General features: G+C 46.0%; 2 protein-coding genes across 16 annotated transcripts; one reads left to right on the top strand and one right to left on the bottom strand.

Moving 5' to 3' along the window:
* Positions 1 to 1581: 1581 nt before the first annotated feature.
* LOC123634485 (TAR DNA binding protein) lies at positions 1582 to 15111 on the top strand. Of its 6 annotated transcripts, none has more exons than XR_006733929.1 (8): positions 1582 to 1692; positions 2648 to 2900; positions 4563 to 4726; positions 6133 to 6273; positions 7450 to 7620; positions 8024 to 9229; positions 9963 to 11110; positions 14711 to 15111. XR_006733929.1 is itself a non-coding variant. In XM_045546158.1 (6 exons), the coding sequence occupies exons 2-6, from the start codon at positions 2663 to 2665 to the stop codon at positions 8552 to 8554; spliced, it is 1245 nt and encodes a 414-aa protein (XP_045402114.1). In that variant the 5' UTR covers positions 1582 to 1692; positions 2648 to 2662; the 3' UTR covers positions 8555 to 9942. The 6 variants fall into 6 exon arrangements, 2 of the variants coding, with proteins under 2 accessions (XP_045402114.1, XP_045402116.1); XR_006733928.1 differs by lacking the exon at positions 14711 to 15111 and having other exon boundaries at positions 10204 to 10237; positions 11012 to 11389; XR_006733926.1 differs by lacking the exon at positions 14711 to 15111 and having other exon boundaries at positions 9963 to 10237; positions 11012 to 11389.
* MASP2 (MBL associated serine protease 2) lies at positions 12339 to 26518 on the bottom strand. 10 transcript variants are annotated; one of them, XM_045546148.1, is made up of 11 exons: positions 26418 to 26518; positions 26101 to 26329; positions 25783 to 25960; positions 25010 to 25141; positions 22906 to 23102; positions 22481 to 22628; positions 20317 to 20435; positions 18490 to 18568; positions 15336 to 15470; positions 14759 to 14833; positions 12339 to 13518 (listed from the first exon to the last, which is right to left on the bottom strand). In XM_045546148.1, exons 1-11 carry the CDS (start codon positions 26420 to 26422, stop codon positions 12755 to 12757), a joined length of 2061 nt encoding a protein of 686 aa, XP_045402104.1. In that variant the 5' UTR covers positions 26423 to 26518; the 3' UTR covers positions 12339 to 12754. The 10 variants fall into 10 exon arrangements, 9 of the variants coding, with proteins under 9 accessions (XP_045402104.1, XP_045402105.1, XP_045402109.1 ...); XM_045546151.1 differs by lacking the exon at positions 12339 to 13518 and having other exon boundaries at positions 14514 to 14833; XR_006733925.1 differs by lacking the exons at positions 12339 to 13518; positions 14759 to 14833; positions 20317 to 20435 and adding an exon at positions 16745 to 16872 and having other exon boundaries at positions 15383 to 15470.
* Between the last annotated feature and the right edge of the window lie 1288 nt (positions 26519 to 27806).

The following is a 27806-nucleotide window of genomic DNA, read 5'->3' as shown; positions in this document are numbered from 1 at the left end:
CTTTGGTTTCTTCTTCTGCAAAATGCAGATAATAAAATTGACTTCTACCCCAAAGTGGCTGAGCAGATTAATTGAGATGACACAGGCCTCTGCAGTTATCCAGTGCTTCACCATATTTGTGCCCATCAGGGGCCATCTGTCTAGTGTTGTCCCCTGTGCAGGGCCACTCTTGGGGGTGGGTAAAGGCCACTCACTATATCTGCCTCCAGTCTTCCTCCCTCATCCCTTCAAATAGATTCAGGCATAATCTGGTTAATATGAACAGCAGGCATAGGAGATGGACTTGCAGGACTTACTATTTTTCCCTAGAAGGCTGTAAGAAGCAGGGGGCAGACTGTGCCTGGGTTCAAATCCCGGCTCCACCACTTACCAGCCACGAGAGCCTGGGCAGGGTTACCCTGTGCCTCACAATAGTATGCACTTACCTTATAGGGTTGTAGGATGAAATGAGTTAATACATACAAAAGTACTGTGTAAACCTTTGTCATTACTGCATGTCATTGAATTGATATATGTATATACTAAGAAATTTAAATTGTTGCCAAGTAAACTACGATAGGTAATCAACTGGAACTGGAACTGAAATCATAAACTGACTTCAGAAATTTGAAACAAAAACTGTATCTTAAAATGTATAAGTGCAGTATTATTATTATTAGAGGGTTAGAGCTGAAACATGCAGGTATTTTGTGCCGTAGGAGTCAAATCTCAGGTCTACCATTTATTCCTTGGCGACCTTATGCAAGATACCTAACCTAGATATGTCTCAGTTTCCTCACCTGCAGAGTGAGGATAGTATCAATAGTATCTACCACCCAAGATTGTTGGGATAATTATTTTATTTTATTTATTTATTTTAGAGATGCGGTCTCTGTCGCCCAGGCTGGAGTGCAGTGATGCAATCATAGCTCATTGGAAGCTGAACTCCCGGCCTCAAGCGATCCTCCTGCCTCAGTCTCCCGAGTAGCTGGGACTACAGGCTTGCTTTCACCAAGTCAGGACTGTCGGGGCAATTAAATACGTGAGTACTTAGCACCTGGCATATAGTAGCGCTATTATTGCTATTATTTAGAACAAAGTTATTGTTTCCAAGTTTAGAGGTTGGCTAGCAGAGCGGGGAGAGCACGCACTGCCTGGCTTTTAGAGAAGGGGCCGAGGCCTCCCCATCGCTCCCAAGTCTGGGAAAGTCAGGAGGGTCCGGGGCCCTCGAGCCCCGCCCCGCATGGCCCCGCCCTCGTGGCTCCGCCCCGCGAGGCCCGGCCCCGCCCCACTCTTTCTGGCCGCTACTCTCGCGCACTTTCAGAGTACGCGAGCTCGGACAGAGACCCGGACCGGCGGTTGGTTAGGCGAAACCATCTGCTACGTTACGTGGGGGGAGTCAAGAGCCTGGGCAGCCACATTTTTTTCAGTCTTTAGCTTTTGAAGCCCAGACCCTGGTCTCATCTTAACCTTACAATTCTTTCTGCAGCTCAAATTCCCAGGAGAGAGGCCAGCTCCCCGGGGAGAAGGTTACAGTGTCTCCGTGCAGCGCACTCCCCCTCGTGACGGGGACCCGGTGGGCGGGCACGACGGCCGGCGGGGGGAGGAGGCGGCCCTAGCGCCATTTTGTGGGGACGAAGCGCTGGCTGGGTTGTGTTTGGATCCCTCGCTGCTTCGGTTTGCCTGTCGGGCTTCCTAGCAGCGGCCTAGCGGGTGAGTCGCGGACGCTTCTCACGGAGGACGCCCCAGGTGCCTCGGCTCCCGCATTGGGGCAGCCCAAGGCGGACGTAGCGGCTTCGGCCCCCGCCCCGGGAAGGGAGCCGTGAGGCCGGGCCTGCCTTGTCCTGCCCGAACGGGCTCGCGCGGGAGCGTCGTTAGGGCTTCGCGCGGGGCGGCAGCCGGCGCCGAGGCAGGGGCGCTGGGCCCGCGGTGCAGCGCAGACTGAGGCGGAGGTGTGGGCTGGCCTCCGCGCCGGGGCAGCGCTTGCGCCTCCGGGACTTTGCACTCCGGGGAGCACCGCCAGCTCAGGCCTCGTGCCCCTGCGGCCCCACCCCGGGCCGCGCTGGAAGACTCCCTCTGGGCCGTCCCGCGCTGGCTTCAGGGAGGTGGCGGCCGCATCTTGAAGGACCTGTCGCTGCAGTCCTTGTGGCTCAAGTTTGGAGAGCCCCCGGAAGTCCCAAAATGAGGAACAGAGAGAAACTTTTCCCTTGTTCTTTACGTCTGGTTCACTGCTTCTATTCAGTTTTCAAGATTCGGTTTATGCATCGCTTGCTTAGCAAAATCTGCTTTGGTCCATACACTCACGTGCCTCCACCAATTTAGGTTCTCCCTGGCTTTCAGGATTATTTACTTCTTTCACGGTTGTAGTAAAATAGTTACTTGTTTACTGTCTTTGTTTTGCTTACCCACCTTGTAACCAGCATGCCACGTGGGAGTTAGAGTTACAGTTTCAGCACTTGCTGCTCAGTAAGCACTCACTAAATACTTACTGAATCAGTGAACCGGGCTTGCCTTCACTTCCTGATTTTTCGGCAGTAACCAGTATGTAGAAGCAGCCAAACTTTTCCCAGAAGTCAGAACAATAACATGGTGGTATTATCCAGCTAAATATAACAAAACAATTCCTTTGACATGAATGTTGATCGTTCTTATCTCTTTTCTGTTTAAGAAAAAATAAGAAAAGATGTCTGAATATATTCGGGTAACCGAAGATGAGAATGACGAACCCATTGAAATACCATCAGAAGACGATGGGACCGTACTGCTGTCCACAGTTACAGCCCAGTTTCCAGGGGCCTGTGGGCTTCGCTACAGGAATCCAGTGTCTCAATGTATGAGAGGTGTCCGGCTGGTAGAAGGAATTCTGCATGCCCCCGATGCTGGTTGGGGGAATCTGGTATATGTTGTGAACTATCCCAAAGGTTTGTTACCATTTAGTTTTATAATTATGCTGAAGTATTGTCAGATTTGGTTTGTGTCTCATCCATAGATCGTGGCCTTTTTTCATAGAAATATCTAACCTGAGTATTTCTTTAAACTTTCCTATTAATGGCTAGTTTGGAAGACCACTAGTCTAAATTTGTGGAAATTAGAAATTATAGAACACTTTTTTTTTTTTTTTTTGTTTTGAGACAGAGTCTCACTTTGTTGCCCGGGCTAGAGTGAGTGCCATAGCGTCAGCCTAGCTCACAGCAACCTCAAACTCCTGGGCTTAAGCGATCCTACTGCCTCAGCCTCCCAAGTAGCTGGGACTACAGGCATGCACCACCATGCCCGTCTAATTTTTTCTATATATATATTTTTAGTTGTCCAGATAATTTATTTCTATTTTTAGTAGAGACGGGGTCTCGCTCAGGCTGGTCTCGAACTCCTGACCTCGAGCGATCCACCCGCCTCGGCCTCCCACCACGCCCGGCCTTTAGAACACTTTTAAAGAGAAAACTATATATTTAAATAACAAATTATCTGAACAAGAGTTGCCAAATTAAAGGAATTACTGATAATCTTTTGTAATTATATCAGTGTTATAAATAGATTCTTCTGAAGTGCCCCAGCATTTTGGTTTGGTCATTGTTCTTGCAGTCTAACATTCGTTCAGCTAATTTGACTTCTTTTTTTCCTTAAATGAACGACAATTGCAGTAGCTGAAATCTTGCATTAGTTTAATCCCAATTATAGTTTTGGAGTTCTGGTCTTATTCTTCTTGATGCCTCTTATCACTGATGTTCTAAATGTACGAAAAGGAAGCATGAAGATTCAGAAGTATGCCAAGGCAGTAGGTATATAGCAGTATGAATATGTGCTAGTTGATACATGTTACTTTTGTTATAACTTGATACTGCAACAAGCTCAGTCCATCAAATTTGGTTAGTATGTAAAACATTGACTTAGAAGTCTAGTAAAATTTTAGTAGTGTAAACTTAGGTTTTTGTAGTGTGCTGTTTCTTGAGTCATTGGCTGTAGATTTACCCAAATTTAAAATGCCATTTAATTCCTCTCCTCTTCTAATAACCTAAGGTTAAGGTAGGCTTTTTAAAATAACTTAAAAATTTTTTTGTATTATTACAAAGTTAATGTTTATTTGTTGTCAAAAGTTTAGAAAAGATAAAAAGAAAAAATCACTCTTAAATCTACATTTGGAGATAAAAGTTGCTAATTTTTTGGTATATAGCCTTTATGTTATAAAACAGGCATTTAAATACGCAAATATATTTAATAGCTACTAAGACAATATCACAGTATTTTAAACGTATTTTTCCCTATTAATGTATTTTAAAGTCAAAGTGAAATAGTTATCTTTGTTTTGATAAGCCTTTTGAGAGGGAGAATATACAATTGATTGTAATCTTGAGATATTAGAAAAGCGGAGTTGGAATCCCTTAATTTGCGCCAGAAAGGTACCTCAGCCACATACCCAAGCCTGTATTCTGTCCTTGAGAGCTACCATCACTCCTTGCCAAAAGTTTTCAGTGTCGTATTGTTAGAATCTCTTTTTTGCTTCTCATTTCTAGATTTAGGAGGTAGTGTTTTTTAAAGAACTGCTAAATGAAGATTTCTAAAAGATTTCTGCTCATTTTGTTTAGATAACAAAAGAAAAATGGATGAGACAGATGCTTCATCAGCAGTGAAGGTGAAAAGAGCAGTCCAGAAAACATCTGATTTAATCGTGTTGGGTCTCCCATGGAAAACAACTGAACAGGATCTAAAGGAATATTTTAGTACCTTTGGTGAAGTTCTTATGGTGCAGGTAAATTTTGATTGTATTGAACAGTTTTTCTTTACCAGTGAGTGAGCATTCCTGTTATTTTAGTGGCACTGTCCTTCATGTCCCACAGATGATACTTTTAATATTTGTTATATTTATACATAGGGGATTTTTTTTTTTTTTTTTTTTTTTTTTTTTGGTTTTTGGAGACAGGGTCTCTGTCTGTTGCCCAGGCTAGAGGGTTCTAGTGCAGTGGTGTCATCATAGCTCACTGCAACCTCAAACTCTGTGTGCTCAAGTGATACTTCTGCCTCAGCCTCTCAAACAGCTGGGACTACAGGCATGAGCCACCGTGCCCACCTTGATTTTTTCTTTACGTATTATATTACACTGATGGGAGATCTTCTGCTTTTCCCATTTAATGAATTAAGATTTGGAAACATTAAATCTAGTTTATCTTTGTACTTGTCCTAAAATGTTCTGTTAAAATTTTATCTTATAAATGAGTTTTACTCTACTGTTAACACAACATGGATTCAGTATTAACCCTCTTATTGCTTTTACCCCAAGACTAACTTGACTTGGTTTAAGTTTTAATTAAGCCATTGTATCCAATTAAGCCATTGTATCCAATTGAAGCCATTCAAATTGTATGTCAAAAAAACTCTGAGGCCAGGTGTTGTGGCTCACGCCTATAATCCCAGCACTCTGGGAGGCCGAGGTGGGAGGATCACTCGAGGTCAGGAGTTCGAGACCAGCCTGAGCAAGAGCGAGACCCCCCCCCCCATCTCTACTAAAAATAGAAAGAAATTATTTGGACAGCTAAAAATACATACAGAAAAAAAAATTAGCTGGGCACGGTGGCACATGCCTATAGTCCCAGCTCCTCGGGAGGCTGAGGCAGTAGGATCACTTGACCCCAGGAGTTTGAGGTTGCTGTGAGTTAGGTTGATGCCACAACACTCTAGCCCGGGCAACAGAGGGAGACTCTGTCTCAAAAAAAAAAAAAAACAAAAACAAAAAAACAACTCTGAGCCAGGACTGGTAAGCCTGTTCAACTTCATGAGACCCTGTCTCCACAAGAAATTTTTTAAAAATTAACTGAGCACAATGATGTGCACCTGTAGTCCCAGCTGCTCGAGAGGCTGAGGCAGGAGGATCACTGGAGCCCAGGAGTTTAAGGTTGCAGTGAGCTGTAACGATGCCACTGGACTCCAGCCTGAGCAACAAAGTAAGACCCTGTCTCTAACTGGGCTCAGTGGAGTTCGCTTATAGTCCCAGTTACTTATTCAGAGTCCAGGAGATTGAGGCTGCAGTGAGCTGTTGTTAGGCCAGTGCACTCCAGCCTGGGCGACAGAGTGAGACCCTGTCTCCAAGAAAAGAGGAAAAAGAAACTCGGATTTTGGGGTGTATGTGTAGTTTTAGAATAAATTTATCATCTTTTCTAGGTCAAGAAAGATATTAAAACTGGTCATTCAAAAGGGTTTGGCTTTGTTCGTTTTACGGAATATGAAACCCAGGTGAAAGTAATGTCACAGCGACATATGATAGATGGACGATGGTGTGACTGTAAACTTCCTAATTCTAAGGTACTTTGCTCTTTCTTCCTCTATGCTTTGGAAATTTTTGCTAACAAATTTCCTTTAAAAACACTAAATTTAGCTCTATACATGGTTATAATTAATTTAAAAAACTAAAATAATGTTAAATACACTTGGAAAAGGTAGTGGCAGGCTGTGTTCTTGAAATCTTTTTGCCTTGTTTTGAAGTCTTAGGACCTTAATACCTTATGTTTGTTTGAAATATTTAGCTTATTAACCCTCCAGACTAAGTCCTTGCTCCTTTTACTCTTCCTTTTCTCTTGTTATTTCTGTCAAGCTAACAGTTTCTTTCATAGTTATATGTGAAACCATAAAGATGATCAGAATACTTGAATCTTGTTACAGAGACCTAACTTGTTCTAAGCAAGCAAATAAGCCTTTCTTATTTAGAACATCATCATCTTTGCCAGGACATTTCTTAGTCATTGACTTTCTTAAATCCAAATACATTCATGCACTACATAGAGACGTTTCAGCAAAAATGAGCTACATATACCACGGTAGTCGTATAGGATTAATAAGATTATGATACCATATTTTTACCATGCCTTTTCTATGTTTAGATTTTTGATTTTTTTTTTTGAGACAGAGTCTCACTCTATTGCCCAGGCTAGAGTGCCGTGGCATCAGCCTAGCTCACAGGTACCTCAGACTCCTGGGCTCAAGTGCCTCAGCCTCCCAAGTAGCTGGGATTATAGGCATGCACCACCATGCCTGCCTAATTTTTTCTATATATGTTTTTAGTTGTCCAGCTAATTTCTTTCTATTTTTAGTAGAGATGGGGTCTCGCTCTTGCTCAGGCTGGTCTTGAACTCCTGACCTCTTTGAGCGATCCTCCCGCCTCGGCCTCCTGGAGTGCTAGGATTATAGGTGTGAGCCACGGTGCCGGGCCTAGATATGTTTTGATACACAAGTACTTACCATTGTGTTGCAGTTGCCTGCCGTACTCAGTACGGGAACATGCCGTGCAGGTTTGTAGCCTAGTAGCAATAGGCTATACCATAGAGCTTTTTGTTGCTTTTTTTAAAATGTGGTACAGAAGGCATGAAAGAAGTGCTGATGCAGAAACTAAGGATGTGCCTATTTTGTTATATCCTGCCAGAATGCTCTTTTCATGGCTTATAAAATATTTCTGATGTTTTTTCTTACATTTGATTTGACCAGCAAAGCCCAGACGAGCCTTTGAGAAGCAGAAAGGTGTTTGTTGGGCGTTGCACAGAGGACATGACTGCGGATGAGCTGCGGCAGTTCTTTTGTCAGTATGGAGAAGTGGTAGATGTCTTCATTCCCAAACCGTTCAGGGCTTTTGCCTTTGTTACATTTGCTGATGATCAGGTATTTTTCTCCTTAATACTTTGTCCTAGCTAATTAGGTAATTTCCTTTGAACACTTCTCAACCAGCTGATTGTCATCTTAGCTAAGCTTTCCGACCTTGTAAGGTTTGCGGTATATGGGCCTAGATATTTGTGATATATCTAAAACGTCTAAAAGTATATTTACTTTTAGATGTTTTTCAGTATGTGGTGTCTGGGAATGTTACATACCTTTTTTGAAAATAAGCTGAGATGTCACTGCTGCCATTACTAAAGCTAAAAGGCTTTATTGGGGGTTTAAATGAGAGAGTTCAGGCTTATTTTTTCTACCGCTTAAATTATGCTTGAAGTCTGGGTTTTATTGCTACTTTGATGTATGAGTCAATGGTTTAATCTGCTTTGTTTACATCTGTTATTTCTTACAGGTTGCCCAGTCTCTTTGTGGAGAGGACTTGATCATTAAAGGAATCAGCGTCCATATATCCAATGCTGAACCTAAGCACAATAGCAATAGACAGTTAGAAAGAAGTGGAAGATTTGGTGGTAATCCAGGTGGCTTTGGGAATCAGGGTGGTTTTGGTAATAGTAGGGGGGGTGGAGCTGGCTTGGGAAATAATCAAGGGAGTAATATGGGTGGCGGGATGAACTTTGGTGCTTTCAGCATTAATCCAGCAATGATGGCTGCAGCCCAGGCAGCGCTGCAGAGCAGTTGGGGTATGATGGGCATGTTAGCCAGTCAGCAGAACCAGTCGGGCCCATCCGGTAATAACCAAAGCCAAGGCAACATGCAGAGAGAGCCAAATCAGGCCTTTGGCTCTGGAAATAACTCTTACAGTGGTTCTAATTCTGGTGCAGCGATTGGTTGGGGATCAGCATCAAATGCAGGGTCAGGCAGTGGTTTTAACGGAGGCTTTGGTTCTAGCATGGATTCCAAATCTTCTGGCTGGGGAATGTAGACTGGGTTGTGGCTGGTTGGTACAGAATGGTGGGAATTCAAATTTTTCTAAACTCATGGTAAGTATATTGTAAAATACATATGTACTAAGAATTTTCAAAATTGGTTTGTTCAGTGTGGAGTATATTCAGCAGTATTTTTGACATTTTTCTTTAGAAAAATAGGAAGAGCTAAAGGAATTTTATAAGTTTTGTTATATGAAGGGTTGAAATATTGAGTGGTTGAAAGTGAACTGCTGTTTGCCTGATTGGTAAACCAACACTACAATGATATCAAACGGTTTCTCCTGTAATAATTTATCCCTGGACTTGTCAAGTGAATTCTTTGCATGTTCAAAATGGAAACCATTGATTAGAACTACATTCTTTTTTCCTTGTTTTAATTTGAACCCCACCATATGGATTTTTTCCTTAAGAAAATCTCCTTTTGGGAGATCATGGTGTCACAGTGTTTGGTTCTTTTGTTTTTGTTTTTTTAACACTTGTCTCCCCTCATATACAAAAGTACAATATGAAGCCTTCATTTAATCTCTGCAGTTCATCTCATTTCAAATGTTTATGGAAGAAGCACTTCATTGAAAGTAGTGCTATAAATATTCTGCCATAGGAATACTTCTGTCTACATGCTTTCTCATTCAAGAACTCGTCATCATGCATCACAGGCTGCGTCTCTGACGGTGGGTGTCCCATTTTTATCCGCTACTCTTTATTTCATGGAGTCGTATCAACGCTATGAACGCAAGGCTGTGATATGGAACCAGAAGGCTGTTTGAACTTTTGAAACCTTGTGTGGGATTGATGGTGGTGCCGAGGCATGAAAGGCTAGTATGAGCGAGAAAAGGAGAGAGCGCGTGCAGAGACTTGGTGGTGCATAAGGGATATTTTTTAACTTGGCGAGATGTGTCTCTCGATCCCGTGGCTTTGGTGAGAGCGTGTGCAGAGAGCAATGATAGCAAATAATGTACGAATGTTTTTTGCATTCAAAGGACATCCACATCTGTTGGAAGACTTTAAGTGAGTTTTGTTCTTAGATAACCCATATTAGCTGAATGTGTTAAGTGAAACGATACTTGTATTTCCCCTACCCCTTTGTCAACTGCTGTGAATGCTGTATGGTGTGTGTTCTCTTCTGTTACTGATATGTAAGTGTGGTAATGTGAACTGAAGCTGGTGGGTTGAGAACATGGACTGAGCTTGTGGTGTGCTTTGCAGGAGTACTTGGAAGCAGAGTTCACCAGTGAGCTCAGGTGTCTCAAAGAAGGGTGGAAGTTCTAATGTCTGTTAGCTACCCCTAAGAATGCTGTTTGCTGCAGTTCTGTGTCCTGTGCTTGGATGCTTTTTATAAGAGTTGTCAATGTTGGAAATTCTTAAATAAAACTGATTTAAATAATATGTGTCTTTGTTTTGCAGCCCTGAATGCAAAGAATTCATAGCAGTTAATTCCCCTTTTTTGACCCTTTTGAGATGGAACTTTCATAAAGTTTCTTGGCAGTAGTTTATTTTGCTTCAAATAAACTTATTTGAAAAGTTGTCTCAAGTCAAATGGATTCATCACCTGTCATGCATTGACACCTGATACCCAGACTTAATTGCTATTTGTTCTTGCATTGTCCAAAGTGAAAAGTTTTTTTTTTTTCCTTTTTAAATCTAGTTTTTAATAAGTCTGGGTGACCGCACCTAAAATGGTAAGCAGTACCCTCCAGCTTTTTCTTAGTGCCTCTGTGCATTTGGGTGATGTTCTATTTCCATGACCTGTAATCTCCATTGGGAAATCATGCCTTCTAAAAATATTCTTACTTGGGGGAGTGGGCAAAACTATATTGATTATTTTCAAATGCTTTGTAGCAAAGCATATCAATTAAAAAGAAGGGAATATCAGCACCTTTCTAGTTTGGGATTTGAAAAGTGGAATTAATTGCAATAGGGATAAAGTAGAAGAAACCACAAATTATCTTGTGCCTAAAATCCATTAAGAAGCCTAATAGCTTTAAGAACTAGTAGGGTGGGTTGTCTGTCTGTGGAAGTGTTAAGTGAAATGGGCTTTGTCCTCCAAAAGTGGAGGAATGTAATATTGAATAAAATCACTTAAGAAACTCAGACTCTCACCATGCATTGTTACGTATGTAAAAGCAATAATACATTCTCTATTGTACTTTTTATGTAACTACTAATTCTGTGAGAGTTGAGCTTATTTTCTAATTGGAAGAATGTGAGTTTCTGTGTTGGTAGTTTACCTAGAGCCCTTACCTAATTAGATTATGATAAATAGGTTTGTCGTTTTGCAAGTTAAGTGTTCTAAACATTTATAAATGAAGTCATCCTTTAGACTTGTGATCGCCACATTGTTTTGTTAATGAGTTTCCTCTGTAAAAGGATCTTGAGTTGTTTTAAATTTTTTTTTTCTGCATCTAAATCTGCATGATTTCCAAACCCTGTACCATCTGAATTTTGCATTTTAGCACTTGCACTATTACTCAGCAGCAGTAACATGGTAACACTTAAAATGGTATTCGGGGACCTCCAAAGACTAAACTGACAAGCCTTCAAGGAGCCCAGGGGTAAGTTAACTTGTCAATGGCATGGTTTTAATCCCTTATTTACACTTGTGTAAATCTAGTTACTGGCCATCAAAGGCTTTCGATGTCGAGTAGCCTTTTTTTAACATGTTTATGGTATTACATAGCTATGGGTATTTCTACCCTAAAAAAATTGAAGTTTAGAAGTACTTAAACTATTTGGCAAAGATTTGTTTTTGAAAGTCTATTGGTCATCTAAATGCATTCATTCTAAAAAAATTTTTTGAACCAGTTGAATAAAAATTTTTGTTGCTTACCACAGTTTAGTGTCTGGAGTCTTACTGGAAAAACATGATTTCTTTTTTATATGTGACAAAGATGCTGGAAATTTACCCTTAGAATTTGAGTCTCAAGAAGTTGCGCTTTATATGCACAAGGGAAATTAGGCCAAACTCGTAGTCAACTTTTATATATAAGGGTGACTGTTTAGCTAGACTGAAAAACTTGTTACATGTTCGCTATTAAAACTTTTTAGGGAAGAATAGCCAACTAAAATGAGATTTTTAAGGTTAAAGCAACATTTTGTCCTTAGTAGGAAAAAGTAGGAAGTTAAGTACTCAATAATTCAGAATATACATGTTACTTATTACTTTTTGTTGTTTTTTGAGTACCAGGCAAGTAGCTCTTAACTGTGTATCAGAGTTCTATGCTTTATCCAGCTCTTGTGTGATTGATCTGTGTTCTGTTGTTTGGCTTAACTGTGCCCAAGTATTTCATATTCATTGTTAGAAGAAAAAGACATTACAGAATTTATCTATAATATAACCACTACTTCAGTGTTTTTCATCTTGTGGTAAAGCCACCTTTGATTCAGTCTTATGAATTTGAACGTTATTTAGGTTATTTCCAATTGCTAAGAACATCCTTACAGCTAAATTAAATTCATAGCATTGGCATCACTAGGTCAAAGAATATGCATGCTTGTAAGGCTGTTGAAATGTAGTGCCAGTCTATGGCAATACTACCCTGAATGCACCCAGTCTCATCTGAAATGTGTTGCCAAATTGTCCTAAACTTAGAAAGTTTATATTGTCCTTGACAATGTGAAATAGTACTACTAGTCTGTGTTCTTTTTGTCTGACAATTTGATAAGTGAAAAATTATATTCCACCATTTTGTGGCATTGGTTTTTAACATATAAATAAATCAGTCAATACCTGGGCTAAAGTATCAATGTTTCCGATTTACCCAAAAAAGTGATTCAAGCTTATTCCTGAAACAATACTGTTTATAAAGCAGTCTTGGAGAGATCAAAAAATAAAAACAAGTTTAAGAACAGTAGAAAAACAGTCAAAGAGCCTAACCTGGACAGGCAATTTATAGAAATGTAGCCAGTATGAAAAGATACTGGTCTTTCTGAGTTATTAAATGTAATTTAAGCAGTGAGTTTATATTGGTTTGGCAAAGATGTATGTCACTATAATGGTTTGTGTCCCCTTGAATGGAGTCAGGATGGAATTAAACTGGCAAGTAGAAAAGTAACAGCAATCTCACCTGGAGTTTGGTTTTGTTTTGGGGGTGGAAGAACAACTGCCATGTTGATGCTTCTCAGGTCACATTGCTGCTAAGATCTTTTATAAGTATTTCTAAAAATAAGGAATCAATTACTGATTGAAGACATGCAAATCAAAAATTATTCATTATGTTCTTGATCCAGGGAATATAGTTACTGACTTTTGTGTAGACCCCATACTGCCCTGCTTCCCCACAGTTCGTGGAACCCCAGGACACTATTCCTCCCACAAACCACCGCTGTGTCTCATTATCTAGAAACACTAATGCCCCTCCACTGTCACCTCTACAGCTATCCTTGCCCCCACTTTCCAAGCCGGCACAGAGCATGTTACCAGTTACCCTTCCACCTGGATAGGGCTGCTTTTCATATGCAGCAGTACATTTTTGATGGTCAACAATTGGTATGTCGACAAACATTAGACTTCTAGCAAGATAACCCCTTTGGGTTAATCCCCATCCAGATGTGGTTCCAATGTCATTTGTCCCCATAAAGGATTCGGCTTCTTTTTTTGGTAGACAAATAGGCGTGATGTTGCTATTGATTACAACTTTGTTCTTCAATTTAATCAGTGCTATGTCATTGTCAAAACCAGCATCATGAGCATAACCTTCATGTATAAAAACAGCCTCGGCCCAGGCTTGTGTATAATGAGGCGATAGTCTCTTCAGGACACCCATTCGGATGTCCAGGGAAGATGCATCTTCTTTGTGCTTATATACAGCGTGAGCAGCTGTTAGGATCCAGTTGTCATATAAAAGTGCACCTGCTGCTGTAGTTTCTCCTAATAACAGGACTTGCCAAGGGAAATCACCAAGCTTTGCTTTTTGCCCTCCATATATACGACCTCCTGTAGTACGTGTTGATAGTCCACAGACTGAGGAGAGAAGCAGATACAGAGCCCTTATAGAAACTGATATTTTTCTTAAATTATTACCATTTTGGAGTTGTGTATACTTAATGGCAGCCAAAAATTACATTACATGAATTGGTGGGTGTCCACGTATAACGGCAAGTGAGGCTGTTTTAAAATAGCATAGTTCAAAGACCTGATAGAAACGTTTAGGTATTTCTTAGCTCTTCAATAAACAAAATGAGTGAAATTAACTTTTAGAAATTACTTTGTTTTGCCAGAAGAAATTGACCTATAAGATTGGGGAAATTAATAGGACAGATAGAAATTATCTGAGCTGATGCAGCGGAGGATGTGTGTAGAAAATAAAAGGATAATCTTTTTGTTGCTGTGTTTTCCTATTTGTAAAATGGGGTATTTACTGTGTAATTCTGGGAAAGCAGGAACTAAGGTCGGTATCAGTATTTACAAAATTACTTTCACCTTTGAACATGTAAATGTTTTAAAAGAATGTTGGAGTGGTGACCAGGACCCTTCAGGTTCAGAAATTATTATTTTTGGTCTAGTTGATTCTTCCAAACACTAAATTTTATTGTCTTTATTGCAAACTAAATAAGCTCATTAATGTAGCATATGTTTCCTTTTGTGGCAGTGTACTTATATTAAAACTTAAAAATGTTATGTCAGCCAAGTATAGGTTTTAAAAAAACTAATGTAGGCCAAATAACATTGGGGTAATGACTATATTATTACCTTTCTGACTTTTTTTTAATCACTCTATTCAACTATTATCTTTGGAGCCAATTCTGGTTAAAAAAATTTTTTTTAAGTACTATATTAAAGGGCAAATTGCATTAATGTTTAAAAGCTAGATGTCATTGAAAACAATTGCTTAGGGAAATAATGAAGTTATTAACTTTGGGTTTTAATAGCATTTTTACAGAGAAGAAAAGTAACTCAACAGAAGAACTCATGTTTATAAATGTATAAATTGTTCAAGATAATTTTAAAAATCATTTAATTTTTTATGCTTGCCTAGTTATAAGGTCAAAAATAATCAAATGACTGATGCAGTCAGCACCTAACAACCTCTCCATATGGAAAGGGGATAATGAGAACATATTATTTGGAAATAATAACTTAGCCTAGCAGCCAAGTGCTGAAGTCACATTTCTGCCTACCACAGCTAAAGCTCTACTTATTGTCTTCTACCCAGTTCTACTTTCCATCAATTAGGAATCTCTTGTATAAATGTATCCATTACCAGGCTCGCAGACTGGGAGCGATTTTTCTCCTTTGGAGCTCGTCCAGAATCCATCAGCCTCACACACATACTCACCTGCAAATCATTGGAAAAGCAAAAATGTTTAACTGCATGTGTAAGATGGTTGCCATTTGCTTGAATACTCTCTTGAAAAATGTTGATTCTTGAGCATCAGTGGGAAATAGAGGTGTCTGAGTAACCATTTTACATGATTTCATAAATAGGAGGGCTCTGCATTACCATGTTTGCTTGCAAAGTGGAAACCTTTTAGATGTGTAACTTGAATATGTATCAAGATCTCAAGTGCTTAATGATAAGGTTTTGACTTGTTAAATTAAACCATTTGGAATATATTGTGTGTTTGTAGTAGTCATTTACTAGATAAGATCTGTTTTCAGATTCTTGCAAATTGACATTAAAGTCACCTTAGCTATAATATTTCACTTAGCAGGTGGGAGAAGTGCCTTTTAATCTTTTGTCTAGCCTTAGCCAAAAATGTTGCTTAAAGTTTATTTTCAGACCATGAGGGCTCAAGTTCCAAATGTCACCCACCCCCAGTTTTGAGAAATGTGCTCACCATCGCCCATCTTCATGGTGTAGAAGGTCTCTTGACAGCTGTACTGAATCACAGCTTTGTACGTGGTCACTTCAGGACCTGTGACATATTCCACTCGGCCACTGGGTAGATCATCAGGAGGGCCACAGTCAACAACTAATAAAGAAATGGGGGAGGGAGGAGTCTGCTTGTAATTTCAACGCTAACGGGAAGCCGGTCTGGAGACCATAAGCAACTAATGTAGACAGGTAGGGGTGCTGTGTGGTACTAACACTTGAAGCCATATTCATTTTCCTCTGCACAGTGGACATCGTCCATTTCATCTCTAGAAATGGAGAGAATCACTTTAGTGTAATTTTAAAGCTCACTCTCATCATTGTTACTAACTACATGGCTGGACTGAGGGGAGTTGATCCTGGGGGAAGGAGTGGTGTGATTCGAAACCACTCGGAGTTCCTTAGGGCCCTCGCTGCAAATGTGAAAAAGACCAGAACAGCAAGCTACCTGGCACAGTCTGGTTTGAGGTAAAATAGTACCCAGTTTGCAATTGGGAAGGCTGGAAAGGTAGACAAAGACACAACAATAGACTGAAGGACTCAGCTTGTTCTGATCCCTTTCGTAAGCTAAACTTTTCAGAAGACCTGGAAGTGCTGGTTAAAAAAAAAAAAAAAAAAACTTGGAGTTTCATCATTCATTCTTCAAGTTTGGATTAGAAATCACAGTTGTCAGGAGGAGGAGCAAAAAATAAAAGTCGCAGGAGGCGGTGTGGTGGCTCACGCCTGTAATCCTAGCACTCTGGGAGGCTGAGGCAGGAGGATCACTCAAGGTCAGGAGTTTGAGACCAACCTGAGCAAAAGCAAGACACTGTCTTTACTAAAAATGAAAGAAATTAGTGGGCCAACTAAAAATATATATAAAAGAAAAAAAATTAGCCGGGCATGGTGGCGCATGCCTGTAGTCCCAGCTACTCGGGAGGCTGAGGCAGAAGGATCGCTTGAGCCCAGGAGTTTGAGGTTGCTGTGAGCTAGGCTGATGCCAAGGCACTCTAGCCCCTGGGCAACAGCGAGACTGTGTCTCAAAAGAAAAAAAAAAAAAATCACAAGAGATTACCAACGTGAACTGAACTAACCAATTTGTGAGACAAAAGGCACAAAGCAATTTCAATCTAAAAGTTCTCTATACAGTAGACAACCAAAAATTGTTGGTGTATTTCTACTGTAGATATTAGAAGATTACACAGCAACTTATTTTTTTTAGTATTATTTTAACTTTTTTTGGTGGGGCCCTAATTCAATAGGACTGGTGTCCTTGTAAGAAGAGAAAGAGACACCAGGAGGGCACAGGCACAGAGGAAAGGCCCTGTGAGGACACTGAGAGGGAGGCTGCAAGCCAAGGAGAAAGGCTTCAGAAGAAACCAACTCTGCTGACACCTTGATCTTGGACTTCCAGTCTCCAAACAGCAACTTAATAGCTGTGTGCCTCCGTCTACGCCTAGTGAATGCTTTGCCCGTTGCTATCTTTAATTCTCACAGCAACTCTGATGTGGCTGTCTTGCCATCTGTAGATGAGAAGACAGAAGGGGGAGTGATCAGCCCACAATTACACAGCAAAAAGCAGCAGAATCAGGCAAAATTGGTGCTCAAACCCAGACCTTTGATTCCCAACACTGTTTAGTGCCAGTTCATTTTCACTGTTTTAAATAAAATCAACTTACAAGTGAAGGGATACTATGCAGCCAGAAAAAGAACGAGTGCCTTAGCCAGGTGCAGTGGCTCACGTAATCCCAGCACTTCTGGAGGCTGAGGTGGGAGGATTACTTGAGGCCAGGAGTTCGAGACCAGCCTAGGCAACATAAGACCCCCACCCCCACCCCAGCTCTACAAAAAATAAGAGTTATCTGGGTGTGGTGGCTTACACCTGTAGTCCCAACTACTCTGGAGGCTGAGGCAGGAGGATCGCTTGACCCAGCAATTCCAGGCTGCAGTGATACAGTGAGCTATGATAATGCCACTGCACTCCAGCTTGGGCAACAACTGTCTCAAAAAAAGAAAAACAGGTGGTTCTGTTAATATTTAGATTGATGTTGAAAGATCCCAACAATATGGGGAGAAAAGCAAATTGCAGTCAGGTTTAATGTCCCATTTTGGTTAAAAAAAAATAATGAAATACGTGTTCATATATATAGCATAGGAGATAACATGAAGGAATAGACCCCCAAACTCCTAGTAGTGGTTTGGGGAGATTGGGCGAAAGAGGTGCTCACTGTCCAGGTATTTTTTTGTAAATTTCTATTCTTTTCCAATTAACGTGTATTATACTTTCATAATTGAGAAAATACTAAAAATGATTTAAGATATATGATTTTTAGTTAACAAAATGGTAATGTACACCATTACCCCAGTTAGGGGTGTGTGTGCGTATTACCACACAAAAATACCCCCATCCCTAGCTGCGGTCACACATGCGTGTTCACATGTGTGAGATGTGTCATTGGAGGGATACAAACCCAAATAGTAACAGTGATCATACTCTCATGTGGTAGTATTATGGGTATTAAAATCTTTTAGTAATTTTCTGTACATCCCATCTTCTGTGATGATTATTGGTACTTCTATGCTTAGAAAAATATCTTCGAAGAACACACTTTCATAAAGCAAATACTTTCCCTAATAGCTTGGTCCTATTTTTTTTTTTTTTTTTTTGAGACAGAGTTTCACTTTGTTGCCCAGGCTAGAGTGCAGTGGCATCAGCCTAGCTCACAGCAACCTCAAACTCCTGGGCTTAAGTGATCCTCCTGCCTCAGCCTCCCGAGTAGCTGGGACTACAGGCATGTGCCACCATACCCGGCTAATTTTTGCTATATATATTTTTAGTTGTCCAGATAATTTCTTTCTCTTTTTTAGTAGAGACGGGGTCTCGCTCTTGCTCAGGCTGGTCTCGAACTCCTGACCTTGAGCGATCCTCCCGCCTCGGCCTCCCAGAGTGCTAGGATTGCAGGCGTGAGCCACCGCGCCCGGCCTTGGTCCTGTTCTAACCTCTCAGAGAGCACTGAGGGGGGAAGAGAAGCAAACTGGGAGCTCAAGCCCCGATAAATGGAATGAAACCCCACCATCCCCAGAGAAGCACTGCAGAAGCAGTGCGGGAAGTGAGAGCCGCCGTCACCGCACGACCGTACTGCTGCACTCGGGCATCGGCCGGTCCCACGATCCGTCTTTCTGACAGACTGCAGTAAACGATTTCAGGGGCAGATGACCCTAGAGAAGAATTCAGAAAATATTAATTTCCTTGTTTACATCATAAAGTTACTCCCCAAAGCTGTGCTTCCCAGTAGCTCCTATTCCAGTGTTTCACACACACTCCTGAGGTGACAGTCATGCGACTAGTATCTCTGCAGGCGCGTGTGTGCCATGCACGGGATGCCTGCCCCGCTGCCGTGGTGCGTGTGTACATTTGCTGCCAACAGCTCTGCTCACTTATTCGCCAATGTGTGTATCTCATCTTTCAACATGTATTGGCATTTTATGAATCAAATGTTGATCTTTGCAGTAATTTGTGATATGTTTTTGCTTTTCATTGTGATCCAAGAACACATCAGATCTCAAAATCCCTGCTGACATTCCACCATTTCCTTATATAAAATGCCAGAGGGTTGTGTCAGAAGTTTGGGGACAGCGGGCATGACCAGATGTGGATCGAGTGTGGCCGTTGGCCAGAGAAAGGCTACCAAAAAACCCACTTTCTGAGCTTTGCCTGTGTGTTCTCCATCAGCTTGCACTGCCAGCATCATTTACAGGGGAACGCTTTTGACTTGCTGAAATAATGTTTTTCTAAAATCAAACATTAAAAGGAAAGAAGATGGCTTTGGCAGAAGCTTTAATGTTTCAAAGGATGCCAGGATTTGGTTTTTTTAAAATCAGAAACTGAACAAGTTTGCAGTCCAAGGAGCTGTGGAAAAGAGGAAAAGAGCCTGCCCAGGAAGTTTGCAAGGTGGGAAAACTAAAGTGTCTCACTTTTTTTTTTTTCCTTGGTTTTGACCCTCCACAGGACTGGGGATTGCATAGCCAGCTATCATTTCAATGTTATTACTCTTTACCATGGGGATTCAGTGACAGTTTTGAAGAACATAAAGAGGACGTGTTAATCTCTTACCTGTGCCCCTAAAGCAACATGCTAAGCATTTTTTAAAATTATACTCTTCCTCCCTTAACAGTGATCACTATTTATAACTTTGCAGAATATACTCTTTCCCAGGGTTGTCTAATTTTTTTCTGGGCTCAGGAGTTGTTTCATGGAGAGGTCATTTGAGCAGGGGGAGGATCTTAATTTAATACAGGGGGCTATCACAGAGCACGTGCAAGAGGGATGGCAAACTCATCTTTCTGTTGTTTCAGCTGCTTTGCAAAGAGTTGCTGTCATGTGTGAACAAACAGAAAAGTTGCCATTTTAATCACCAGCTTCCCAAAGTGGCTTTAAAAAAAGGGGCAGAGGAGTTGAGGCCACTCTCACTCTCCTACCACAAGACCTCGTTACAGTGGTCCTTAAAAAAATAAAAGTAAAAAAAAAACAGATAAAAAAGAAAGATTATCAAGAATAAAATTCTCTGTAGCCATTCCTCTTGTCCTCCACAAACTTACTTCTTTGATTTTTATCCTTTAAGCATAGGCAAAAGAAACCACCATGCTGTGGCCAGGTGTGGTGGCTCAGGCCTGTGATCCCAGCACTCTGGGAGGCTGAGGCAAGGAGGATCACTTGAGATCAGGAGTTCGAGACCAGCCTGAGCAAGAGCAAGACCCCTTCTCTACTAAAAATAGAAAAAACTAACTGGGCATGGTGGCACATGCCTGTAGTCCCGGGCGACAGAGCAAGACTGTCTCAAAAAAAAAAAAAAAAGAAACCACCAGGCTGACACACGGCTATTTTCCCATTTTCCTTTCTCGTATCTGCCGACATAAATACGTATACATTTCAAAGCGATCGTGATCAATCGTGGTGTTTAACTCACTTGCAGAAGCTCATAGCCAGTCTTGCAGAAGATGGAGAACTTGTCTTTCAGGACGTATTTGGCTTGCACAGGTGAGATGTGGCCGTTAGGTGGCGCCGTCGGATCAGGGCACGGCCGCGCTGCGCAGAGGCAAGCGGCTTACTGGTTGTGGTGTGGGCTATAGCGGCCAAGCCTGAATTTAGCAATCCAAAGTTCTTGGCTTATAAATGAACCACTTAACATGTAAAGAGGGCTTGCCACAAATGAGGTAGGGTTCTTAAGATTTCAAACCGAAGGCAAGATTAAACTCTCAGTTGCTTGTACAAATTAAGGTTTGTTGCATTCCCTGGGACCCAGCCAAAGGTACATAAGAAAGCAAGCCAGGTATGTGGCAAGATAGTGCAGTCACCACGCGTGGAGTGTCTACGCCACGCCGGGAACTTCATAGGCACTGCTCAAAAGCAAGACAGGGTGACTGAGGAAAGGTGCTGCACTGCACAGGTTTGGGTCACAGCTCCCACTTCCCAGTGGTTATTTGTCACCTCTCTGAGCCTCATTTCATCATCTGTAAGATGGGGGTGATGACAGTAATAGTTGCTCCAGGGCTGTTTTGGGGATTGTACGTAAAGCACCTAGGATAGGACAGTGCTGAGGGCGTGGAAAGTTACACCTGGCAGCAGCCCTGCAGGACGGCCACCTTGGCACAGGGAGGAAACCCCGGCTGGGGCGCTTTAAAGTGCTCAGGCAGGAAACTGAAGATAGACTGACTCAGGGAGCCTTGGGCCTCCCCTCATGAGCACCCACCCGCAGTGCCCAGGCCACCAGGGACACTGGCCCCCTAACCTGGCCTGCCCTCACCCCGAGACTTCAGGCCATCCCCACCGTTGTCCGTCAGAACCCGCCCATCAGGGGCTGAGTCCCCTCTTCCCTCTAGCAGCTGCTCTCTGGGCCCAAAGGCCCCAGGTAAGCTACTGGGGTGGCTGGGTGCACCTGACCCAGCCTGTGTCCTGGGGTGGTCCTCAGTCCCATGCAGGCCTGTCTGCAGGGACAGCCTTGGTGGCCCTGTGGGAGCCCAGGGCTTCTGGTGTTTGGAGGTCTGCTGGGAGGCAGAGGGGTTCTGGTGAGGTCCCAGAGGGGAGTCCAGGGCAGCAGCATTTACAGACCTTGGCTGCAGACTCCCAGGGCTGTAGCTCCAGTCCATCCCCTCTGTGATCAGAAGCCCCCTCCGCCCCACTCCCCAACTCACAACTCATACTCACACCTCACCATCTGTAGCTCGACACCTGGAACAGTAGAGTTCTAGGCACATACTCTTCCCTCACCTGGAACACCTTCCAACACCTTTATCCTCTAAATCCAATCTTGGTGTTTCCTGTTGCAGGCTGACTTCCCCAACACCCAGCCCTTGCTGGGCCAGGTCCCTCCTCTGGACTCTCACATTGCCCAGGGCTTGGCTCTCGGACTGTGCTTGTTACGGGGCTGTGGTTATGTTGCTGTGACTGTCCCCCCCATTGGACTGAGAGCAGAGGCTATGGGGACTGTGGCTTCTGCATTATGTACCCCTGGTACACATCCATAGGATTGGGAGGATGGATGGGTGGATGGAAGGATGGGTGAATGGAAAGATGGGTGGGTGGGTGGATGAGTAGATGGATGGGCAGGTGGAAGGGTGAGTGGAAGGATGGATGGATGGAAGGGTGGATGGAAGGATGGGTGAGCAGAAGAATGGGTGGATGGAGGTAAGGTACAGATGGGTGGAAGGATGGGGGAGTAGATGGATGGTTGGGTGGAAGGATGAGTGGGTGGATGGATGGGTGGGTAGAAGGATGAGTGCGTGGATGGATGGAAGGACGGATTCATGGGTGGAAGGATGGGTGGGTGGATGGATGGGTGGGTAGAAGGATGAGTGCGTGGATGGATGGATGGATGGGTGGGTGGGTGGATGGATGGATGGATGGACGGATTCATGGGTGGAAGGATGGGTGGGTGGATGGAAGGACGGGTGGAAGGAGGATAGGCAGTGGGTACTTCTCCCTAGAGGACCGTTGCCGTACAGACCACCCCACTCCAACCTGGTCTCCCTTCCCAGGCCTGGCCCAGAAAGGGTTCCATCCTATGTAGCTCTTTGACACTCCAGAAGAGCGTGTTCTGACTTTCCCCCTGGATCTGAGACCCATCTGCTCACCTGTGCTCGTGTAGTGGATCTTCCAGCCCGTGTGGTCCCCCGACTCATCGGTGACAAAGGTGATGGTCACAGTGTTGCTCTTCGTTTCAATTCTGCGAGGCAATGTCTTCCCACAAAATGGGCCATATTCCTCTTTGTCTGTTTGAATCTGAAAAAGAAGAGGCCCACGAAACCTCAGGGCCTGCTGCCAGGGGTCCTGCCTGGGTTAGAGGGGAGCAACCCCCACCCCGAGCCGTTCAGGGAGAGCTGATAAGGCAGACCTGGGCCTCCTCACTCTGAAGGCCACAGCCTGGCTTGGACCTCATGGAGTCTGCAGAGGTTGGGGGTCACTCAGCTGGACGGGAACACAGGGGCAGTGCTGCAGGCCATGGGGCAGCTGGGTGAGGGAGAGGGTCCCGACAAGGTGAGGGTCTCGGGAACCAGACCTTGAGGGAGTCGTAGGGGCACTGGGCTTCGGGGTGCGTCTCCACATCAAAGGACTCCACGAAGTCTAGGATGATGCTGAACCCCTCCTCTAGGCGGATGCTGTAAGTGCAGCTGGAGAGTTTGGGGTACGGCTGTGGGTATTCAGGGCTGCTGAGCTCCCCAGACCGCTCAGTGGAGACCTGGCCTGAGCACAGGGCTGGGAGGAAGAGGACAGGACGGGGTGGAGTGACTCCGCACCCATCTGTCAGCCCTCACCACAGACAGCAGGGTGCTGCCTCTGGGGAGCAGGGCAAGGGACAAGGATGGACATGGCTGGGACATCTGTGACCCTGGCCTTGGCCAGCCCAGCCTGAGGCGTCAGCATCGCCAGGAACAAAACACCCCATGGCTGGGGGAGGGCTTAGGGAGGGGCTTTTCTTGCTCTGAGGCTTTAGCTGAAACAGGCAGCACTCGGGAGGGAAGTTGGCCAGGGGCCCAGCTCACAGCCCTGGGGAGGGTGAAGGCAGGAGTTCTGCTGGGCTCTGCAGGGGGAGGAGGCACTGGAAGGAGAAGGAAGGGAGGATTCAGGGAAGAGGCGAATCCTTGGGCCTGGGGTCCCTTTCCTCCTTCTGCAAACCCCCCACCCAATTCCCAAGCTTATCCACCAGGGGTCTCCCACCCGCGCCCAGCCAGGACCAGCCCAGCCTCCCCAGTTCGCCTGAACAGTCAGGAAGGGCCTCTCTGGTCTGGGCTGTGCCCTGGGGGCAGTTCAGAGACGTTCAATCCGCAGTGACTGGCGCCCTCCTTCCTCACTGTGACAGCTGATTCTGCTCCCGCAAGATGGAGCGGATGCTCAGTCACTCACGGGAAGGTCTGTCCCCATGTTCCTGCTGCCACTCCCCCCACCCCAGGCTGCAGGGGCGGGAGGATGAGGTGAACACAGCCACTGGAGCCGGCAGGCTTCTAGGAAGCGGGGAGTCCTTGGGGAGACCTGACAGCCCCTCGGTGAACCTCTCTGGGTCTCTCCACTCTGGCTCAGGCCCCCCAAGCCAGCACACAGGGACCCCGAGTTACTCTCTGAACAGGAGGTGGGCCAAGCGTGCTCCGAGCTCAGCCTCTGGGGACCCCCATGGGGGAAGAGCGCACAGTACCCCCGTCCCCCTGTGAACTCAGGCCAGGCCCTGCCCCTCTCTGAAGTCTTCGAAATGGGGCTGGAGAAAGGCCTGTGGCCAAGGAGCCTGGGGCCCGTGGAGGCAGCTCCTACCGAATGGGGTTCACCAGGCTGCAAGGAGGGTGGGCAGAGGGGAGAGGCCCCAGGGTTCGTGCCACGCCCTCCCACACCCGCCCGCCTCAGAGACACGCAGCAGCAGGTGGGGGGAGCAGGTTTATTGTGGGGGCCGTGGGGGCTGGACCGGGCCGTGGGCTGCAGTGATCGCGGCCTGACCCCGAGCCGCGGCCCACGGGGCGCTCTGGCTGCCGACGGGCGGGGCAGGCCGGAGCGGAGGGGAGGCTAGAGGCTCTGCTCTGGAAGAGAGATCGGGATGGGGGAGAGACACCAGTGGGGGAGGCAGGGTCAGCGCCAGGGTGGGGGTCCCGTGGTGGCAGCCAAAGGGGTCAGCCTACGGCGACCCCCTTAGTTCTGTGGAAGGAGGGAGGCCGGAGAGCCAGACATTGACTAGGGAAGCCAGCCTAGGTCCCCCACTCTCCCACCCCAGGAGCTGTGACTGTCCCCCTACTGGACTGCGGGCAGAGGCTATGGGGACTGTGGCCCAAGTGGGGAAGTGACTGTACGGGGCAGGGGGTTCCCAGGGCCCAGATGGGGCCAGGCACGCAGTGGGGACCTAACACGAGCTGTTGGAGTGAGCGAGCTGGAGCGGGAAAGAGTGAGGATGGTGGATGGCGGATGCGGGAGTGGGCGGATTCACAATGGGAATGGGTGCGGGGAGGGGTGGAAGGTAAAAGAAGGGGCAGGGTAAGGAGGGCCTAGAAGCGCCCAGCCCCTAGGGCCCAGGACCCTCTGTACTGCTGGGGGAGCAGCAATGGCTTTGAGGAGCCCAGTGCACCCTGAGCAGGGTGGAGCTGGGCGTGGCTCGGGTCCTGTCCTCTCCCCGTAGCCACGCTCACCTGAGCAGGTGCGCTTGTTCCGGTGGAGGACATAGCCTGCGCGGCAGGAGCAGTAGAAGCCACCCAGGTGGTTGTGGCAGTGGTGGTCACAGGCAGGTGTCTCTCCCGGGGGCACCTGGCACTCGTCAATATCTGGGGGAGAGGCAGGCCAGCAGGGGTCAGGAGGGAAGGAGGTGGGACAGTGCTCTGGCCTGGCTCGGACTTGGGAGACCAAGCACCTCAGTGGCTATCCTGAGAGGCCTCATTGTGTCCCATGGGGTGCAGGACCAAGTTCTTTACGGGCCTAGGGGCACTGCAACCTGCCTGTGACGCTGAGAGGGAGACACAAGCACCATCTCTTCTAAACCACTGAGAGGCTTAGTGTCCTGCCCAAGGCCACCCAGCTAGTGAAGGGCACAGCCAGCAGTCAAACCCAGGAGACACTGCACCCCTGCACAGCCACTTGCCCAAGGTCACGCAGCTGGGGCCAGAATCTGAGATCAAGCTCTGTGGGCGGTGCTCCCCCGGCGGGGCCTCACTTCCCCGCCTGTACATGGGGCCCATGGCCCCTGCGTCGTCCTTAGGGGCGATGGTCCCTGGCTTGCTCGGGGCTCAGCCCCGTGAGAGGAGGTAGCTGGTACTGGTATTTGCACTGCGGACGACGTCAGGCTATGGACCCGTCTTCTGCCCCAGGGGAGGTGGAGACATGAAGGGCAGGCGTGGCCTGGCCTAAGGCAGAGTCACCCGCCACCCCAGCTGTGGACAGGCCATCTCAGGACCCTCGCCCAGCTCACCCTCCGCTGCGTAGAAGGCCTCGAAGCCTGTGAACGGTTTCTCATTGGAGTAGTCAGAGCGGAAGGTGACGTCCAGGCTGGAGCCCGGCGAGTAGAAGGTGTCGTTGCCGGGTGCCCGCTCCGTGTCCGTGCTCTCCTGCCCGCACAGCGTGGCCAGCACCTCGGTCCCCGCGCTCAGCTGTGGGGGCGGGGGTCACGGGGAGGGAAGGCCAGACCCAGGCCTGCCCTCCCTCCTGGCCCAGGGCACCCCGCTCCCAGGTATCCCCCAGCCTTGGCCAGTCCTCGGGGACCCCCAGGCCATTCCCACCCTGCCAGCACCTTGACGAAGTCGTACTCGCAGAGGTGGGAGAGCTCCAGGTCGAAGTGGGTGAAGTAGAGGCGCAGGCAGTAGCCGGGGGGAGCAGTCAGGGTCCAGCGCTGCTCCTGGTCGTTGGGATACACCCCCGGGAAGCCAGGGGACGCCAGGCGCCCGAACACGGGCTCAGGCCACGGTGGGCCCAAGCGGGTGGCGGCCGAGCCATACAGCAGGCCCAGGAGGACGAGCAGCCTGCGGGCAGGGCAGGGCAGGGGCGGTGAGGGCCGAGGCCTGTTCTCCACCCTCACCCTGCAGGGCGGCCGTGGGGGCTCCTACCCACCTCATGGTGTGCGTCAGCTGGCCAGGCTGGTCTGCAGCCCTGCGCTGGCCTCACCTTTGATCTGTTTGTCCAGCGACCTGGCCCTGCCCCCAGGCCCCTGTCCTGGGATTCCGGGAACGACCCCATGACGTCTGCCTGCGCAGAGTCCAGGCAGGGAGGGCAGGGCGCTCCAGAGCTCTGCGCTCACCCCTAACCTGTGTTCCCTCCTCAGCGTGGCCTCTGAGGTCGGCCTGGGTCTCCGTAACACTCCCCACTCTCGACAGTGAGCACTTCCAGGCACCTGCTCCCTCCTCACACCCGGGTATAAGACAGAAAAAGGAATTTCTGCAAACACATGGTTCCATGCGCAGTGTGGGAGACCAGGCAGCAGCATATCTGGAGACTGGAAGAACCGAAGGACAAGTGTGGAAATAATTGTCTAGAAAGCACCTTCTGAGCTTGCAGTGGAACCAGAATCCGTGGTGCCAGGTCCCTCGGGCAGTGTTAGAGAAACTAGCCAATCCCTGTTCCCCATCCCCAGCCCCAGCAGAGACTTGGGGACTTTTTGGAAGGAGTAACAGGGAGGGGCCCCGGCCCAGAGAGGGAGTGGCAGGTAGAAACAGGCACTGAGCAGACAGACAGGATGTGGAGAGCCCAGCCTCCCTCCACACTCCACTCCCAGAATCTGGGGCCACCAGCTTTCCCCCTCTTTTCCAGGAAGCATGACCAGCCCAGGAGGAAAGAACTAGAGATACTGACCTTCGAGGCTCCCCAAGCAAATGCTAAGCCATGTCACTCACGGTGACAGGCAAGATGACAAGCCCTCCTCGTACTCAGAGCTTCCAAGTGGCTTTCTAGCCCTCACTCTTCCATATGAGCAGAATATTCAAGAGAACAGGAACAGAGCAGAGAGAAGAAAATGTCCAAAAACAAAGTGAATCAGTATCTTCAGAGGAAAAAGAGATGCAGGAACAGAAATGCTTAAAAAAGAACATTCAGAGAACAACAAAAAACCAGTTTTGGGAACTGAAAAGTCTGATAAAAATGTAAAAGCTCAATGAAGTGTTTGGAAGATAAGATTGAAGAAATCTTCCAGATAATAGAGCAAAAAAGAAATGAAAAATGGCAAAAAAAAAAAAAATTAGAAGGCCTGCACAATATGTCAAAGATTGAATAACAGGAATTTCAGAATAAGATAAAGGAAGCAGAAGATGCTCAAGCAGGTTTGATGTAATAAAATAAAAAAAAAAGAAGACAGAAGGGAGGAAATTATAAACAAAATAATGCAAGAAAATGTTCCAGAACTGAAGAACGTGATACTAATTGAAAGTGTCTCCTAAGTGCCCCAGAAAACAGATGCAAATAGACCTTTCCGCGTGCTATTTCAAAACACTGCAGAGAAAAATTATG

This window comes from Lemur catta, chromosome 3 (genome assembly GCF_020740605.2).
Source record: "Lemur catta isolate mLemCat1 chromosome 3, mLemCat1.pri, whole genome shotgun sequence".
In the NCBI taxonomy this organism is placed as follows: Eukaryota; Metazoa; Chordata; class Mammalia; order Primates; family Lemuridae; genus Lemur; species Lemur catta.
Note: the sequence above shows the minus strand (reverse complement) of the source record. Positions and strands in the feature narration are given on the sequence as shown.

Coding starts and splice junctions, on each gene's coding strand:
- LOC123634485 (XM_045546158.1), top strand. CDS start 2,663: ATGTCTGAATATATTCGGGTAACCGAAGATGAGAATGACGAACCCATT. Junction 4,727..6,132: donor GTGAAGTTCTTATGGTGCAG/GTAAATTTTGAT, acceptor CATCTTTTCTAG/GTCAAGAAAGATATTAAAAC. Junction 7,621..8,023: donor TTACATTTGCTGATGATCAG/GTATTTTTCTCC, acceptor TATTTCTTACAG/GTTGCCCAGTCTCTTTGTGG.
- MASP2 (XM_045546148.1), bottom strand. Junction 25,142..25,782: donor GGCCTTCTACGCAGCGGAGG/GTGAGCTGGGCG, acceptor CCTCTCCCCCAG/ATATTGACGAGTGCCAGGTG. Junction 23,103..25,009: donor GAACAAGCGCACCTGCTCAG/GTGAGCGTGGCT, acceptor TCTTCCTCCCAG/CCCTGTGCTCAGGCCAGGTC.